This window comes from Rhagoletis pomonella, unplaced genomic scaffold (assembly GCF_013731165.1).
Source record: "Rhagoletis pomonella isolate Grant_MI unplaced genomic scaffold, Rhpom_1.0 Rhpom_scaffold_00008, whole genome shotgun sequence".
Classification (NCBI taxonomy): domain Eukaryota; kingdom Metazoa; phylum Arthropoda; class Insecta; order Diptera; family Tephritidae; genus Rhagoletis; species Rhagoletis pomonella.
In genome coordinates, this window is record NW_023458562.1 from 24,818,999 (window position 1) to 24,838,581 (window position 19,583).

Genomic DNA, 19,583 nt, shown 5'->3' on the forward strand with positions numbered 1-19,583 from the left:
GTCACCCAGCTATATGAAAAGTGCTCAATCTTAAAGCATTCATGAACGGCTTTCATTCGATACCCATATTGAACAAATACACCCAAGGTTACCCAGGTCCACATTTTGGTCTATATCTCGAGACCCTAGTCACCCAGCTATATGAAAATTGCTCTATCTTAAAGCACTCATGAACAGCTTTAATTTGATACCCATATTAAACAAATACATCCTAAGGTTACCCGGGTCCACGTTTTGGGGCCACGCCCCCTTTATATATCAAATCCCTGGAAGATATCCAGTGCGTGTGTAAAATTTGGTTACGATCGGCTTATTCGTTTAGGAGCCAAGTGTGTCTATAGGTACATACATAATTTGAATTTTATATATATAGATTTATCTAAAGCATCGCAATATGGGTATCAAATGAAAGGTATTGTTGAGAACTTTGGTCAGAAAATATTTTCCATCAGGATTGCCAGGGTTCTATGTAATACAAATTTTTATTTTGTTAATTTCAATCGACATTTTTTTATGTATACAAAATACACATATGCTAAAGATATGTACCATTCATTCCAGCGTATTTCGGAATAGGGTGTCCACCTAAATTTTAGAGTATACAGGAATTTACTTAATAGATATCGAAAACCTATTTTTTGTTTATTTCCAAAATATTTTTTTAAAGCTATCCAAATCTTGAAAACTTTAAAAAGTACATATATGCACTCCGGGCAAAGCTCGGACCTAGTACTATGTATTATATTAGAACAGGTTGTATACTAACTTTTGACTCTGACTGCACATATGTATATACATACGTAGGTATGTTTGTGTGAACATATGCTGATATTTGCCGTCGAATGGCCTCTGCAACGTATGTCCACTACTCGCATGACCGCTTCACTTCCTCCAACTTGATCAGTCAGCCACCTCCCTGTTATCGCGGCGCTGTACCAGTGATGGAAAAGTAGGCTCAATAGTGCCTTGTTTGGCACTTGCATTCTCAGAGGCACTTTTGGCACAATTCATCCTGTTTTGGCACGATCATAAAATATAGAAATTTGGCATAAAATGCCTGGAAAATATTTACAAACTGCTGGATTCTATTGTGAATGCGCAGTATGAAAATTAAGTTTTTGCAATAACAAGCTTTTAATTCAGAATTTTTAGAAAGATTCTAAGTTTGCAGTTTTATAGTCCATTAGATAAAAGTGCAAGTTTCTGCAATACGGTGTCATACATTTTCATCCATTCACAAAATTTTCGAATTCACTTTACATGAAAAAAAATGCATAAAATCAAAAATTTGGGAGTCTCCCCAAAAATCCAGAAATCAAAGTTTGTTGTTGCGAAAACTTGCTGAATTTTTATAATTTTTGTACAAAGTTTGAAATGCCGATTTGTTTACATATATTGTGTTTATTAAATTATGAATTAGACTTATATAAAATCAATCAAAAAATAATCAATGAAAAGAATATGTGAAACTGGTCAAAATGTCTCACTGCCATGATTTCGCATATAGGTTCATACATATGTGTGTAAAGATGTCAGAATAGCTATATTTCGGTGTATTTTTCCTCCGTAATTGGAATTCTGTGTAATTTTACTATGGATTTATGTATATGTATGCCTAAGGAATCCTTCATAAAAGTGATTTACTGTAATAATTTAGTTAATTAATATTTATTATATTAATAATAATAATAGATTGGCGCTTATACATATTTGGCGCTGTTACATATGACTTGTGGCGTGCGCCTTGATGTTGTCACACAAAGCGGAGGGACCTACAGTTTTATGCCGACTCCGAACGGCGATTGTATTTATATGAGAAGCTGTTTTTCATGGTAGAAATACACTCGGAGGTTTGCCATTGCCTGCCGAGGGCACTTCAGTGTATTTAAAAATTTTTATTTCTAATAATATATTGTCCTTAAAAGGCCTTAAAACTTTCATCTTCTTTTCGGCACTATTTTAGACGACCATTAGGCACATTTTGAAATTTTGAAATTCCATCCCTGCGCTATAGTAGAATCGCTACTACACTCTTGTTGATATAGGCACTAGACACATGTACATAAATATTTGTTGTACTCAGTTAGTTTGCTCTTTTATTAATAAATGGTGTTTATTGTTGTTGTTCCACCTTGACTTTTGGTTTTATTAAATCGCCAGCGTTATTTCGTCAAATTACAGTATCATATTGTTGTTCGTTTTTTTTTTTTAATTCTTTAATGGCGCTATTTTCGTTCTTTATTTATCCTATTCTCAATTTTGGTTGTGATTTTCGCGAACACCGACATTCCGCGTCAAATTGACTCGCCGTCGCATGAAAAGCAGTTTCACAAACGAGCATTGGCAGGCCTCAAGGCATTGACATATGAACAACCCGGGCAAATTCCAGCGCAGCAGATATGCCGAGAACCATTAACTTTCGGTTGTTTGGCAGGTTGGGACTTTATGCTGCCACTGGTTGGAAGGAGTGTCCGACTTCATGCATACATATGTATATATTGGTCGAACTTTGATCTAAAAAAAAAAAACGGACAGGGAGCAAGAACAGAAATTCATGCACGCAACCTAAATATTTTTAATGTGCTACACCTAATACAGTCGTTATTTAATTTAATTAACATCATTTTTGGGAAATAATATATTTAAAAATTTTCAACCGCAAAAAAGCTTGTAGTGCCTATTTTTAAAATGTTTGTAAAACAACTTTGCACTGGCGCGATATTTGTGTTATTAATGATAATAATAGAATGACGCTTACACATAAATATTTATGTTAGTGTCTGGCCGAGGTTCTCCTCCGCTTTGTACGTCTCTATGTTGTCACACAAAGGGGAGGGTCAAGGCGAATTTATACAAGGTGGTGATGTAAAATCAGCTGATTTATTCGCGTTACATGTATTTTGTTTTTGCTTTTACTGATTTGACAGCACACCCATCAAAAGCAAAAACAAAATATATGTAGATTTTGGGGTGAATTGAGATTTAACATAACACACTTAACATGTGGTTGTCGTTGTTGTAATCTAAATTCGCCAGCAACACCACCTTGTATAAATCCGCCTTGGGGAGGGTCCTACAGTTTTACGCCGACTCCGAACGGCGATCCGAAGCTGTTTTTCATGGCAGAAATACATACGAAGGTTTGCCATTGCCTGCCGAGATGCGACCGCTGTCAAGAAAAACACTTTTTTGGATATTTTTTTGTTGTGTTGTTTTGACTGGGCTTTTGGGCTTAAATCCAGGCCGTGCGGAGTGGAAGGGCGCACTGCTAACCACTACACCACAGCGGCCGCTTAACTAAAAACCGAAAGAATAGCTTTCCAAGCGTCGCAAATTTTTTCAAAACATTTTCAATACGATTGCAATTTGATATGTGGTAATTGCGGCGGCCGCTAGTGATTTGACATTTTTACATAAATTGCCTTGGCGGAATGGTATCCCTACTTCGACGCAGGGTAGCATGAGAGCTTCCAACATTTCCCTTATGTAATAAATTCTATGCCATAGGCCCACTGGTGCATCAGAAGAACAATACAAAAAAAGCCCTTCATTTACTAGTATCCTCAAATCTGCCCAAAAATGCCAAATTTAGGCTGGTTTCAAAATTGGAAGAGTTATACGGGATGTGGAGCGCTGAAGACCTTAGGTAATTTCCCACGAAGTAGTATATGTCTCTTTCTGAATTTTGCATTATAGAACCGTCTGTGCGTTGAGTACTTTTTTGGAAGACCGCAGCGATGGTTTACTGCAAGTCCTTTTCTCGCTTTAAACCGAGTTAAGATTCTAAAAATAGAGCGTACTCTAGCTTTATGTGCTGCGGAAATGAGTTTTTAGACCATTTGATTGGAATGATGATGAAAAAGTTGTGTAATCAATACTCCATATCAGTAGAATAGTTTAATTACACGTATTTTTCATATTTTATTAGACATTTTTATAAATGTATACAAATTCGCCAAAAAACGCGTCACACGGCAACACCCGATTGGTTTGACACAGGGCGGCACAATAACGTTAATTTTATCAATAAACGAAAATACAAAATCGTTTTTGCTTTTTACATCGATACCCACTCGGAAAATATGTAAGTACCTTACTAGGTAAGCGATGTTTTCTTTCAGTTTTTAGTACCTAAATTGTCATCATGACCAATGTCATCTACTAGTAAAACACAAAATGAACACCTCCGACAAGTTATTTCCAAGCGCCGAACTACTCCGAGCAACTGCTATACGTTTTACGTAACTTACTTTATAAGGCGGCTCAGAAGTATGTCTGATACCAAATGTACATTTTAAATTCCTACTTACATAAGGCGGCCATGCCTTTGTTAAAGTAAGGGAGATTCGGCAGGGAAGTGGTAAGGACCGCCGGCTGACGGTCAATACCTTACCAGCAACTTAAACTACACCCGGCGGTACTTACCACTTATCTGCCGAATCTCCTTTACTTTAACAAAGGCGTGGCCGCCTTATGTAAGTAGGAATTTAGTATGTACCTTTGGTATCAGACATACACCTGCGTTCAACTAATTAGAAACGAAATTCATAATGATATTGTTTGCAAATTATGTTTGCTTTTTTTTTATTTTTAATCATTTTCATCTAAAATATAGTTCAATCTGTAACAGAAACCACAATAATAAAAGTTTCAACGCTTGAAAGAATTGCAAAAAAAAATTAATCAAACTTGAAAAAATTGTCATCAAAATTTACAATTTTTAATCAGAATATTAGAAAATTTTCGGGTATGCAGTTTTGTACCCCATTCAATTGTAATTCAAGAAAAGGCATTAAAAACTACCGTTGATGTTTTAGAATTTTTTTTTGTGGAGGGTTTTGCGCATTTTCTTCCATATAACACATGATCAAAATTTTTCTTGATATTGGTCATGATGCCTACTAAAAACTCGAAGAAAACTTTGCTTTTTTATTTTCATTTATTGAAAAAAATAACGTTATTGTGCAGCCCTGTGTCAAATCAGTCGAGTGTTGCCGTGTAACGCATTTTGTGGCGAATTTGTCATTTTTTCTCAAAACAACCAATCAAAGTACTTGTTACCTTGCGGGTCGCCTCTTCAATTGATTTAATGGTTTTTGAGTTCAGAGATATTTGGTATGCTCGTTTCAAGGAGCAACCAAACTTCTCCCAGTCCGCCTTTCGAGGATTCTGACCTTTTGGCACTTGACACCAAACACACCATACCACAGAAACATTTTCAATTACGGAAGCATTCTACGATAATTGTGATATGAAGGCCCCTCAACCAGACCATTGGGAGTAAAAAAAATTTACTCATAGTGCCTTGTACCAGCCATATAAAATTATGTATGCAACTCCCGTTACGCAAGTCAACGTAGAGCGAGCTTTTTCGACTTAAAAAAAAAATAATTAATGACTATAGGTCAGGTTCCAGTGATGGTATCACTAAAACGATATTAATTTTGCGCCTCAATTAGTTTTATAATTTATTAACAGCGTTTTGTTAACAATTTCTTAATTATTTAACAAAAACACTTCGTATAATGCTACACAACTCTTATTATAAGATGCAAATCTATGGCATACAATTTTCTTCTTAAATAATAAAAGAAAAAAACTATTGATTTTAATATTGTTATAGAGCTTTGCACCACGATTATTTTATTAGTAAACATGGAAAAAGCAACAAAATCTAAGCGGTAGAAGTTATAGCAGCTATCTTGGAGATCACCACATCTCCTCATCAGACTTCTTTTTTCTAGACTTCAGCAGCACAGTGGTTAACGCCTCTGACTTTGCACATCGATGACGCGGGTTCGATCCCTGCTCTGTTGCCTTTTCCATGTTTCCTAATAAAATAATCGTGGTACAAAGCTCAATAACAATATTAAAATTAAAATGTTAATAAGCCACAATAACATTGACAAAAACTATTGATATTTCCCTTTTTATAATCAACGAAAGGAAATTTTCTATTGTTGCATTTTTAGATAACTAACGAAACTATTTTCCTTTACATATTACAACGCTTTTATCAACTTGCAATGTTGTATGTCCAGACCTCCTTTTATTATACTATAAATATAGTAAAGGTATTTATGATAGTTTCTACAAAACCTGTTCGCAGGTATCAATTAGAAGACTCTAGAGGTAGATGTCGCCCCGCCAGAAGAAGTTAAATATTGCTCCTAACAATATGCACTACATACGCTACAGCGGAAATTGACGACACGCCATTTCCTTGAATGAAATCAATTGATACTATATGTATGTATGCATGTACGTAGGTATGTATGTACATATATACTAAGCCATAGAATTTGTTTTGATAACTTTTGATTTTGAAATTTTAGCAAAAGTCATTATAAACAATTTATGAGATTGCAAATGAAAAACGTTAATTAAAAAGTTTGTTTTTTGTTTATTGATAATAAGCAAATGGAATTTTTTGATACGTTGTTTTATTCTTTACTAAAAAACGAAAAGAATTTTTTTTGTTTATATAATTAAGCAGCCCTGGTTTGACAGCACTTGCAGTAGAAATGAAAATTGCTAGAGCAGCACAAGGAAGTTGAAATTATTTCACGGAAGCGATTTGCGTAATTTCAGTTGCAGTTACACCTTGCAATTTTTATTTACGACAGTTTAGAGGGGAATGTAGACTTTCGACTTCGCATTTTGACAGTAAAATGCGTAGAAATAGCGCTTGCATTGCATATTTATCGAATTTGTAATCGATTTAGTTATCGATGAATTGATCGAGATATTTTTATAGTTACGACACTTACATACATCCGCATCGTTATCGATCTAATCATCGAAATTTTGTTATCGATCAATTTACATACATTTATCATAATTCTATGTAGTTTCTCATTTTGCTCGTTATCGCATTTTAATTGAAAAAGTCTGAAAAAGCAATACTAAAAGCTCCGTTAAATTCAGTCCCTACAAGACAGCTGAGTATCATATGAGTGCTCACATTATCATAATCACTAATTACCAAAGTACTTATCAAAGTACTCATTTTGTTAGTAATAGGATTGAGGTTTAGCCTATATCAGCATCGATTGACCTAATGAAAACTCATCAAAAACAAGCGATCGATTTTTTTTTTTTGTTAAATGTATCCAAAAAGGTGCTTACGGCTTAAAAATATTTGTGGTCAGCTCCCTTTTCTTTTTATAAAGTTCTGAACAAGAAATTCAAGAATAACTTTCTTCGTCAATCCTTCACAGATCGCACTGAGGTATTACACGATGTCTAATTAGTTTATATCAGTAAGTTATTTGTAGTTAAATCGAATTGATGCATTGATTGCGAAATCCACCAGATTCGGATAAATATCTTGCAAATATGTACATAAATCAACTTTTAACTTTTACCACAACACTTGCAAGATCTAATTTTCTAAAGAGCTATATTTCTACCTAAATACTATGTACGTATGTGCGGATGTAGTACATGCATAAATATGTATAAAAGGAATGCCCCCTTTTCAACGAACAGAAACGCTTGAAGTACCTCATCTCAAAAGTATTATTCCAATTATGTGTTCAATTATTATTCCAATTATTATGTCCAATTATTCGATGTTTCTCCTTTTTAGGGTGCTACTATCTGCATATGTACACATATCGTTGTTTAAAGTACAAAACCACGTATCAACAAAATGCAAAACCGCTTGTGTGAGGTTGCATAAATTATTATAATTAGAGTAAAAACACTCATATTTCAATATGGTTCTCCTTTTTATAAAGCAATCGCATTTCTGACTACTATATATTTCAGGACGAACGAATAAAGATTGAGCCAAGAGCTTGTGTGAGCAAATCCAATTTTTGGCAGCAAATGCCAGTTACGCGGTTTTGTATTTTAAACGTCGATATGTAAGTAGGTAGGATTAATACATGTTGTATATGGGCGACAAATCAAGTTTTTATTATTTTCTCTTGTGTACATCGCCATTTATTCATAAGAAGCTGTAATTTCATTTCCAATTACTGGTTCGGACTGTATTTAGATACATATGTACATATGTATGTATGTATGTATGTATGTATGTATGTATGTATGTATGTATGTATGTATACGAGTAAATGTATCTAGTAGACATCTGCATGAATGCATTCACTTATGAATGCACAACTAATTCATCCCCATTTTTTCGCGTCGTATGAAGTAGAGATGGGCACGGAACTAAATATTCAGTCCCGATCCCGCCCATACCGAAACTCAAATTTTAAGTCCCGAACCCGCCCATCCCGACGTTTTTCAGAATTGTTACGCGGGTCCCGTGGGTCCCGAAATCTATCACTAAGAAAAATTCACATGTCTTTTAAATTAATTTTAAATAATGAGAAAAATATATATATAAAAGATCTGGCATCTTCCGATTATTTTTGCTGTTCGTTTTCGTCGCCGTAAAACCAAAAAAGTGCCTACAGTGGTCGTCCAGTATAACGAATGATAGGAAGTGTGGGATCATACGCTATATCGAAAAATACGTTATATCGTACTAAAATTTTATTATGAGAATTGAATAAAATCCGACTCTACGTTGGATATGAGCCTCATAGAAGGTCTGCACTACAAAAATTTAAAGAAAATTGTAAAACAAAATTTACGAATATCGCTAGCTTAGAGTGAAATGTTGCTAAGTCCACATTTTATGAAAAATTAGTTTTTGATGCAGGAAGCAAGGAAAACTGAAAACGCACCGTTTCTGAAAGGATCTAACTGCTTGTTTTATTTCTACCCGTTTTATTCCGTGATGTGCAAAATTGCTAAGTCCAAAGTAGTCACAAAAAATTTGATAAGTCCAAAAAATATGAATATTTTTTTTGCGCTATCGAATTCGATTTGTATTGAGGGTTTTGCAACAACATTATTTTTCAATATTTATATACATATGTATGTATGTATATTAGGCTGGGTCGATTTTGTATGGGGGAAAATAAAAGGCATTTGACCGTATTGTAAGAGTTATGATGTCTTAGGTCTAAGCCAATTGTTATTGGCCAAGAAAGATTAATTTAAAATTTATCTTTTGCCCGCGCAATTGAATCAAAGTTTATTAATTTTGAAAATGAAACTTTGGCTTGTAATATCTTTAGAAACCATGGAAAACTCTTCCTCAAAGATTAGACAAAAGTATAGTCCCGTTACAGTGGTCCAATTTGCAGCAACTTCACCAAGGCAGACGCCGAATTACAGCAAGAAAGAACGAAGACTTGCAGTATTTAAAAGCAACTTTGCCTAAAGACCATCATAATTTTTACGATAGTTTGCTACATGAATGATTTTTTTGTGTGTAGTTTAGTTTCAGCGAACAATACTATTAATTTAATATACCATTAATTGTTTGTTCATTATTATTTTAATGTATAAGTTGTTGTTTATAATAAACAAGTTCGCAACTACGTTTCAAATTAAAAATGGAACCGAAAATCCCATTAATGGGATAATAAAAGAACGGCCGCTGTGGTGTAGTGGTAAGCAGTGCGCGCTGCCACTGTACAGGGCCTGGGTTCAAGCCCTGGTCAAAGCAACATTACAAACAAATTTAGAAGAAAAGGTTTATCCTTAACACCGGTTGCCCCCCATCAAAAACAGCGTAAAACTGTAAGTCCCTTCCCTTTGTGTGACAACATCAAGGCGCACGCCACAAATCGGAGGAGAAGCTCGGCCAAAGACTAACATATGTATAAGCCCCAATCTATTACATAAGGGAACAAAAATGGGAAACAATTTCGTTTCTGTTTTGGATAGAATCCGTAAGTATAGTCTCCATCAGCTCTAGATTTGGAAAAAAAAACGAGGTCAAAGTGTCAAAAAATCGCATTTTTGCAATATTTTAGGAGCCATAGCAAAGAAACTTAAGGTGATATTACGCTTAAATTAAAGCTACAAGTCTAGACTACTATCCCTGAAAATACCATCCCTGCACCTTGAATTGATGGTCACTTATAGTAATCAGCATAAAAAGTCTATCAAAAACAGCTTTAACATTTGATGCAACAAAATCACTATTCCCTTCTGTTATTATTATGATTAAAATAACCTAAACAATTTGTTCTAATAAATTGTTTCTTAAAATGTAACTACGAGATGGATTTTTCGTATTGTACATATTGGAAAAAATCATGGAAAATTTGCTAAGTCCAACAAAAAAATTTTAAGAAAAAAGTAGAAAATTTGCTAAGTCACAAAATTGTCTACAAAATTTGTAAAAAATCAGACTTTATTATTATTTTTTTTTAATAAAGGGTAAATGAAAAACGCTAAACTTTGCATTCAAAGTTTTGCAAAATACTTAAAGAAAATTCCTTAGGAACGTTTTTTGTGCCTCCTGTACAATTGAAAAAAAATGGACTTAGCAACTTTGCACTCTAAGCTAGCGATATATGCTTAATTCTTATTAGAAAAAAAAACATCAGCGATAAGTGATTGCTTTTTCGCTCGTATAACGCTGAAATTAACAGCTTTTTCCTGCAAACTTCTTAGAACAAATATTTTGGAGAGTTCAATATCGTTTTGTACAGCCCATTTGATGCATTTATTAAAACTTTGCTTTTGTGGGCTTCACTTTTATTTAACAGTTTTGGGGTCAATATTATTATCTTCATCTTAAATATCGCCAATTGTTCCAGGATTCTAGGTCTTCTATGCTGAAATTCGACTAAAAATATTAATTTGCTTTCATCACTCGCATATAAAAAAAGCAGCAAGATTCAACATTTTCTGTAAAAATGTCTTTTTCAAAAATTTCATGCATTGCTAAGTCATGTCAACTCAAACAAGGTGGTTATGCCATGTTTTTATCTCAAACATTCATGCAAATGTCTAGTATCTAGAAATATGCGCAGGGCAGACAGCTACATATGTACTATACATACATAATTGACGTCAATTCACTAAATTCGGAAGACATGACTTTCGATCTGAGTTCAAGTGTTCACTTACAACTTTTTTGGCGTTAAATATCTTTTTTGATTTTATGAAATTTGAAACATTCAATAATATAAATATGCATATATAATTGTAAGGATAAAGTGAATTTGGCATGTTAACGATATAGATAATGGCAAACACCAAGATAGTGGCTAATCTAATAGCTTTAATCATATCCGATAGTACAAAAAAAAAAAACACAGATAGAAAAGGGGAATTTAATTTTTATTATTCGTACAAAAGGTTCGAAGAAAATACATTCATCCCAAACAGCAAAACATATTTGCACTTTTTTGACTTCCACAAGCAACTGACGCTAACCAGACGACCCTGCGTAGATAGTAGCTAGCTTATCGCTTCACGGTTTAGAATTGAATAGTAAACAAGCTATTTAATTTAACATGAGCAATTAATTGTATTTGTGTTGTGTAGCCCCACTGTTTTCCGCCTAAAAGCATGCCAAGAAATTGTGCCGCCACATGTGTACATATGAATAAAATTTCAATAATCTTGCCTACTCAACATAGTTAATGTGGTGAATCTGAAATTGGAGGAAGATCGGTATCTAGATCATTAAGATGTACCGAGCTTTTAAATTATCTGAATTCAAGCCAAGCATGTAAAGTAATTGCTAGCGACTCCTATTTGATATTTTATTCATACATATTTTCCTTTTCTTTTATTTCACACCAATTCGCCAATTAGGGCGTCGCACACCATTTAAATAGTTTACGAGCAACTTCTGCAAAAAATTTAAAATATTATGGCAAGATAAGTAATTTGAAATTGGTTTTTGAAAACGATTTGCAGAACGCAAAGTGCAGTTGAAGTTGTATCTGAAAAGTGATAGCAAGTACTTTTCACGCGTTACATTAAATAGTGGACTTTTATTTGCGCAATTTGACAACAAAATGTGTAAGGGAAGTTACATATCGACACCTGAGTGGAATATCGACCTATCTCGCCAGCCAGTTCGAAAACGCCCTATATCAGAAAACTTTTCAAGAACGCCCTACTTCAGAATTCGATTGAACAACGCCCTATTTCAGAATATTATTGAAGAACACCCTATCTCAGAATTTAGTTGAAGATCGCCCTATCTCGGAATTCGGTTCAAAAACGCCCTATCGAAAATATATTGAAAATGTCCTAAGATAGAGCATTTTTGAATCAGCAGGTGAGATAAGGCGTTTTTGGACCGAATTCTAATAGGGCGCTGTTGAAAACTTTTCCGAGATAGGGCGTTTTCGAGCTGGCTGCCGAGATAGGTCCATCTTCCACTCAGGCACTCAGATGGTTTTTGTTATACGCTTTATCGTGACTGCAGTCTACCATTCCTCACAAATTTAATAAGTATAAAATGTAAACTTTTATGCATTTCTGAATGAAAAGCACCGTTCCCTATAAATATGCAAAAAGACACTCCCTGAATTGACTTATTGCAAACTTATTCACATTTAATACTTCTAAAACATTCGTTGGGTATAAATTTAAGTTCGAACGCAGACACTTCTCAAATTGTTATTATTTGCACATAGTCTCGCAATACCTATTCACTTATACTAAGCTGATAAGCAAATTTTAGTACATATATATATATATATATGTACAATATTTAACACACCAAGGAGTAATGACATTAGCTGATAAAAACTTTTGAAAAGCAATATTTGTATATAAATCGACACCAATAAATGATAGATAACAATAATAAGAGTATTTGTTTATTTTGCTGATTTGGAGCTACTATCATTGACTGACCCATATGAATGAGTAAAACAACAGCGCAATTGTAAAACGCGGCAAACGACCGAAAAGTTTACATGGGAAAGTGACGAATAACGAAAATCAAAAAAGGAAACACAAAGAGAGTGCATTTACAACAGATTTGTCCAAAATTAAAAGTTTTATAAAGCATATAAAAGCAAAAACGAAAAATTCCACCAAAATGAATAATTGGCTGAAAATCATTTTTTTTTTGCTTTAGCAATTTTAGAATTTATTTGCGATAAGCAAAGGCTGGCACTCAGCATTCAAAATAAACAAATAAATAAATAAAGAGAAGCTGATTAAAATGCGCTGCATGGATTAATGCAGTTTCCACACTAGTCCAAGCTGTCTGTCTATCGTATCAGTCTGTGTGACCATGTGATCTCGCCGGCGCGTGTTTTCATTGGAATTACGCAGCAAGAAGCTGATTGCAATTTGCTCGATGCAATAACAGTTTGCAAAACGTAGAGTTCAAAAGAAATATGCTGGAATAATCACTATCACAAGAATTAAAAATAGAATAGCGTACAAATGTGCACTAGGTTGGTTCAAAAAAGAAAAGTTTAAAATGTTAAGCTCTCACCCCTTAGGATTTTTCTAAATGGAAAAGAAGAATACCCGTATTTTTTTGTTAAAAAAAATATATATATATATTAAGAACTGCCCACGAAGTTTTCCATGATAAAATACAAAAACAGTTTTTTGTAGAAATGATATAGAATTCCTGAAAATCAATATTTTTCGATCGGTAAACCCTGTTACTCTTCAGGAGACTTCCAATAATAATACTCAATTGTTTATTTTACCTTTGATATTAAAATTGATATTAAAAAAATGATTAAAAAAACAATTGGGACTTGTTATTGGATGTCTCCTGAAGAGAGACAGTGTTTTCCGATCGAAAAATTTAAATAATTTCTCAGAAACTGGCAGGGCTATCGAAAAGTAATGTATATAGGGTTTATGGAGAATTGTATTTGCCGTATATCGTATTACGATTACTTAATTGGTTCGTAACGGTGAATAAAGGTAAATTGCAATTATCTCGAAAACGTAGCCATACAAAAAAAAATTATTCGATTTTCAGCATCAGCGAGCGATTTTACATACAAATTGGACAGTGGCGTCTGGAGAACAAAATCAAAATTCAAATTTGTGATCCAGTGTAATTTTCAACCAGATAACCTGACCAGGCAAGTATAAACTACATCATTGATTTACAAGAATCCTATACCGTTTCTTGGAAAAATTATTTTTTCCACATATAAAATGCATTCATTGATTGAGGCAATTCAAGATATCAATTTGTTTTTTTTTTTTAACAAAGAGATACGGTTAATCCTTATTTTCCATTTAGAAAAATCCTATGATGTGAGGGCTTTACTTTTTAAACTCCCCCCCCTCTGCACGTTTTTTCTACCACCCTTATGTACACGCATATGTAGCACAGGGCGAGCGGTCATCGCTAGGTTGATTGACTACATATTTTAGACAAAATAATAATCGTGCCTTTGTTGGAAGTGTCATAATTAAAAAAAAAAGTTTGTAGGTAAGTATGCAGAAATTATCGGTACCTCTCTAAATTATCTAATCTCTATTACTAATCGATTAACAATAGATCATTAGGAGAAAATGTGAGGCTATGTGAACTGTAAACTTTGAATAATAAGTAGAGAAATGTATCAGATTATACAACATACAAGTAAGCTTCTATTATCTTAACTAAAATTGAAACAAAAAGATTCATATGAGCACTTGGAAGCTAGAGCAGCTTCTCTAACATTTCAGAAAAAAAATTTAGGTACTGCTTAAAATACATGGCTAGAATTGAAAAAGTCATCTCCCGTGGCACACCCTTTCACGGTTTTTTTAGTAATAGGTAGCATCACGTAGGTGCATTGAACTTTTCACTAAAAGACCGTATTTATTATTTATGTCCCTTTTATTTCTAAACTTAAGGATAGGAAAGTTTTTAATATACGCAACTTTATTAGAATGTAGCCTTTCTTCGTGGTTGTGCATATATTGAACATTCATTATTGAGAAATAAAGGAGGATGCAAGCTATCAGCGTTTAAGAAGACAGCAGAATGCCGTAAGCTGCTTTGTGATTCGAGTCACGATCGAAATTGAATACAAAATAAGTGTAATAAATACAGCAGTTGAGAAATATGCTTTACAAAACATTAATTCTCATTTTCTGATTCCATGAAAATAAAAAGAAATGAATCACTTAACAACTCTTGAAGTGTCTGCATTTATAGCCAATACGCTGCTATAAGCCGACTATTCACGTGCAAATTGCATAAATGCTTGTAGTTTTGAAACATTTTATGGCAGCGCATACTAAGAAAATGTGCAAGTGTCGTTAAAAATTGGCGGCAACAATTATATGCATATCGATTGCGCCAATGAGTCACATCTTGCAAACCTTTCCTTTGTAGCGCCGTTCTGGATTCGTAATAAGTCTTAGCACTGCTTGCCAACCAACAACAATAAGCCAGTGCACGGGTAATGTGGGTGCATGTTATGATTAACAAAAGAAAGTCATTACGACGCATCGAAACATGCACAGGCATTCAAAGTAAATACATGTGTGAATATATAAATAATAATTAAAAAAGCAAGAAATATGTACATACATTTTCATGGCAAGATTGTCGCGTGCAGCACCTGTTGTGTTGACTGTGTTGATACCAGTGAAGGAATTGAACAATTCTTCCAAATATTTTCATATATCAACAATAGATGGGTGTGAGCAACCAGCACCATCCGGATACTTTAACAATTTTGGATTCTAAATTACCTTATTAGGCCGTGGTAAGCCGACCAAGGGCAACATCCTCAGTTAATTTTGGTACAACAACAAACACTCGGGATTTCCAGCCATCCATTTTTAAATCATTACTTTTGCGGATTTGAAGAGCTCATAGTTATTTTCATATGCACTCGTTCATAAATTTATTTTTGTAAGAATTAAAAAATATTTTGACCACCATTTCTAAAGTAAAATTTCCCGCTGAATCCGAAACTATCCCAAAAAGTTTCCTACCTCTGTATATTTTAACTTCATATTAGAATTCACTAGATGATGGCCAAATCCCACAGGTTGGATTTCTACTAGATTTCGACTAGTATTATGGATGATAGTGAAGTCAAAGATGTGTTATAAACCTATTTCTGTGAAATCTTTAGAAAGATGGGGGTTCCTCGTTGTTGTGCTAACAATATAATAAAATTTCGATTCCTTTGAATGACAGCCATTGGCCCAGTCTAATACCGAGTCCATTGGTCTTTATTGCTTTAGAATATCTTTGCAGAATTATTAATTTGGTATGGTAGATTTTGTTGACTGCCGACTAAATTCAACTTTACTTTAAAATACTTCAAAGACTACCTTTATAACACTTACCTTAAAAGCAAACCACTCCTCTTTCACGAGATCACTAAACGAGACCGCACTGGTATAGGCGAACAACGCCACACAAATCAATAATACGCGCATTTTGGCGATCGATCTGGAAATTTAAAAATCAGTGAATTAGAAATGGGAACAAGGCAGATCTGCGTGTAGCGTATACGGCAACTATTGCGTAAATAAGCACATACATACATACATATCTGCAGAAACCTATTAAACATTCAACGTTAATCTTAAAAATTATTAATTTATATTTTATCATTAAACAACTTTTGTGCAGGATTGATAGCAGAAATTTACATGGAAATATGAGAAAAATATGCAATATACATATGTATGTAAGTACATACATATTTAAGTAGCATATGCGTGCATTTAAACTACGTTTGTAATAGCGATTTGTATATAAGAAAAAAATCAAATGATTTCGAGGTAAAGCAAATACAAAAAGTGAAAAATTTTCATGAAATTACGGAGTTATTGCAATTAAATTATATTTTATATCTCTGCTTAGTAGTTTTCCAGTAGATAATTTTGGTAGGTAAATATCCTTCCAAATTCATTTAAAAAATTTAATAAAATAAATTTATACATTAAAACTAAATTATACTCTGGATTGTATCAATATAGTTAAAATTGTATATATGGATACGTAACAATGTATGTACATTTGCCTGGTTATGTACATACAACTTACATCTGCGAAATGTTTTTTCAATAAGAACTTTAAAAGCTATATTGCAAGATCTTCCAATAGCAAGCGAGACGGGAGAAATATAAATTTTTACTACGCCATTGTTATTTTATGTATGTATGTATGTATGTATAGTATATAAATATTCCCTATCTGAGAGAAGCTGATCGGGAAGCTGAAAGGCATAAGACTCTAGTCACTCAATAAAAGAGCAGTGAATAATAGAGAAATGAATTAAAAAAAAAAAAAAAAGAAATAAGGGATTTTAGAAGCCTTTTTTTAGTTTGCTAACTGGGAGTGTATACTCTTTATTAAAAAAAGAATACATACTGTATATGCATATGCCAAATTCAATGTCAACGACTTAATTGGAATATTTACGGGTGATTATAATCATCACGTAATTTTGTCACGTCTGCAAAGCAAATAAAGGAATAAAACTAGAAGAGCAAAAGCAAAACAGAGAACGAAGCAGCTGTTTTTGTTTTAAAAATTTGCTTGGATAGTACAAATTGTTATGCATACTAACCTAATATTTGGGTCGTTAGAAAATATAACTACATTTGTACATGAATATGTATGTATATAATGCTGCAGTGTAAAGATTTAATTAACGAGTAGATATCAAACACGCAAACAACATAGCAAATATGTAATTAATAAACAATAAATGCACTTCAACATAGCATCGATAGCTTTTTTCAAAGCAGAGATGTATGTATATACTTAAGCTGAATAGATAAAACAAATGCACCAAAACTATGCACATATGCACATTTATTGACAAGACAACCGACTCTTAAAACGAAGGGTGAAAAATGACACAAGTAGGCTAAAGCAAAGTCTCTTAAAGATAACAGCATAAATTAGTCATTGAAAATAGAGCAGTTGTTTATTTTTTGGTGCTATTCATGCTTTATCTTTTATTTCTTTGTGAAAGCAAAAGTAGTAGGTATATTAAATTTTGCACAGTACAATCAGTTTTATGTCACAGGGACCCATTTTTGTTTTTAATTAGGTCAAACGTGAAGCGTTTAATACTTTTAAGTTCAACCTGTGCTGATTATAAAAATTCAGACTGTATCTAGCTTTGAAGAAGTCACAAGAAATATTTTTTCATTATTTCTGTTGCTAGTATAAGAAATTTTTGTAGAGGAAAAATTCTTTTTCATTTTTTGAGCGATTTATATGATGTTTGAGAGTTCCATGCTATGCTTAAGCATATCTTATCAATAATATAGCATAGAAAAAAAATATATTTTTATAAATATTAATGTAGAATTACCTTTAAAATCAAGGTTTCATATTGTGCAAAAAATTCGGTCTAAGATCTGCGAGTAGAAATATGTATACATGTATGTACATATGTTCATATAAATGTATAGGTACTTCTATATTTTCTAGAAGTAAATCTAAGACTTTAAAGGCGTCTCCTGAACAATCGCATAATTTAGATTGCGACAGTACTTTAGTAAATAAGCGACATGCTATGTAAATATGTATGTTTAGACGCCAAAAATATTAATCGTCAAATAAGACTAACAAACATTAACAAACATGTGTAAAGTACTTTTTATAATCTGTTAAAAAGAATTCCAGGGCGATAACCTTTTCCCTACTTTTATAAACAAGCAAGAAAAAGAAAAGAATCATGACTTCAGGTGGTATAATAAACAGTAAGCACTGTAAGGATTTGAGGTATAATCAAGAGTACCTAAAGAGATCGGATAATAAACTAGAAAATGATTGTACAAATTAACTTATAGGATATGTAACAAATTTGCAAAGTATATGTATGAGTGTACATATGTATAAAGTATAGATAAATCATTAGTTAAACTCAACATCAGAATTTTCTGTAATTCAACTAATAACTATATGTAATTTTAAAGATAAGTTAAAGGCCCTTATTTAGGAACATTTTATATACATTTGTACATACATACATACATATTTGAAATCCATGAAAATTAAATTTTTTCCAGTTTACTAATTTGTGTAACAAATTAAAAAGTATCAGAGTGCTTTTTTTGGTTTCGTGTGGCATTGGAAACTTTTTAATTATATTCTAAAATCGCAAACATTTGTAATCGCCTAATTTGTGCGAATAGTTTTTGTGACAAATGTTCAAGCTGGCCAGTTTACCAATGATCAGAAAACCAGCAAGAAGAGCAGGTAGCAGTACAATCCAACTGCTGCGCAAAACAGTTTTTATTTCTTACCAACAGATCGCTCAGTAGAGTTTGAACAAAAGAATGGTTGCCAAGCCGTCACATGACGCAATTTCAGCAAGATTAAACAAAAGCCTAGATTTCACTGCTTTCTGTTATTTGCTTATAAAATATAGAGATAAATGTATGTATAAATAATATATATGTATTTAATATAATTACCAACTCTTTGTGTCGGCTGTCCGATTGCAAAACGCACAATATTTATGGCTATTGTTTGCTGCCCTGCAAATGTCTCCTTATCGCGATTCCGCTACTACACAACTCCAATACTATTTAGTTTCCAACAGCTTTTTGTTTACACTACCTTCATACACTTTATTTCCAAAGTAATAATTAAACAAAAATTTGTCTGTACCGCAAAATATTTAATTAAAAACAACCAATCAGCTTCGCTCGCAATTTGCAAATAATTTTTTGTCGTGCACTTGCAGCTGGTTATATTCGTGGGCTGTTCGTTTTTCTGTTTTCTACATCCATTTTGTTTATAGTTTCGTAGATTTGTTGTTGTGCTGCGTTGTATTTATTTACTA

The 19,583-nt window shown here is 33.2% G+C and overlaps 1 protein-coding gene across 1 annotated transcript in view; it reads right to left on the bottom strand.

Moving 5' to 3' along the window:
* The window catches only part of LOC118744496 (cathepsin L), a 43,678-nt gene extending 24,136 nt beyond the window's left edge, over positions 1-19,542 (bottom strand). The window contains exons 1-2 of the mRNA XM_036477539.1: positions 19,213-19,542; positions 16,117-16,222 (exon numbers count right to left, since the gene is read on the bottom strand). Of these exons, the coding sequence (XP_036333432.1) occupies positions 16,117-16,209 (93 nt within the window). The 5' untranslated portion in view covers positions 16,210-16,222; positions 19,213-19,542. The remainder of the gene's footprint in view (positions 1-16,116; positions 16,223-19,212) is intronic.
* Between the last annotated feature and the right edge of the window lie 41 nt (positions 19,543-19,583).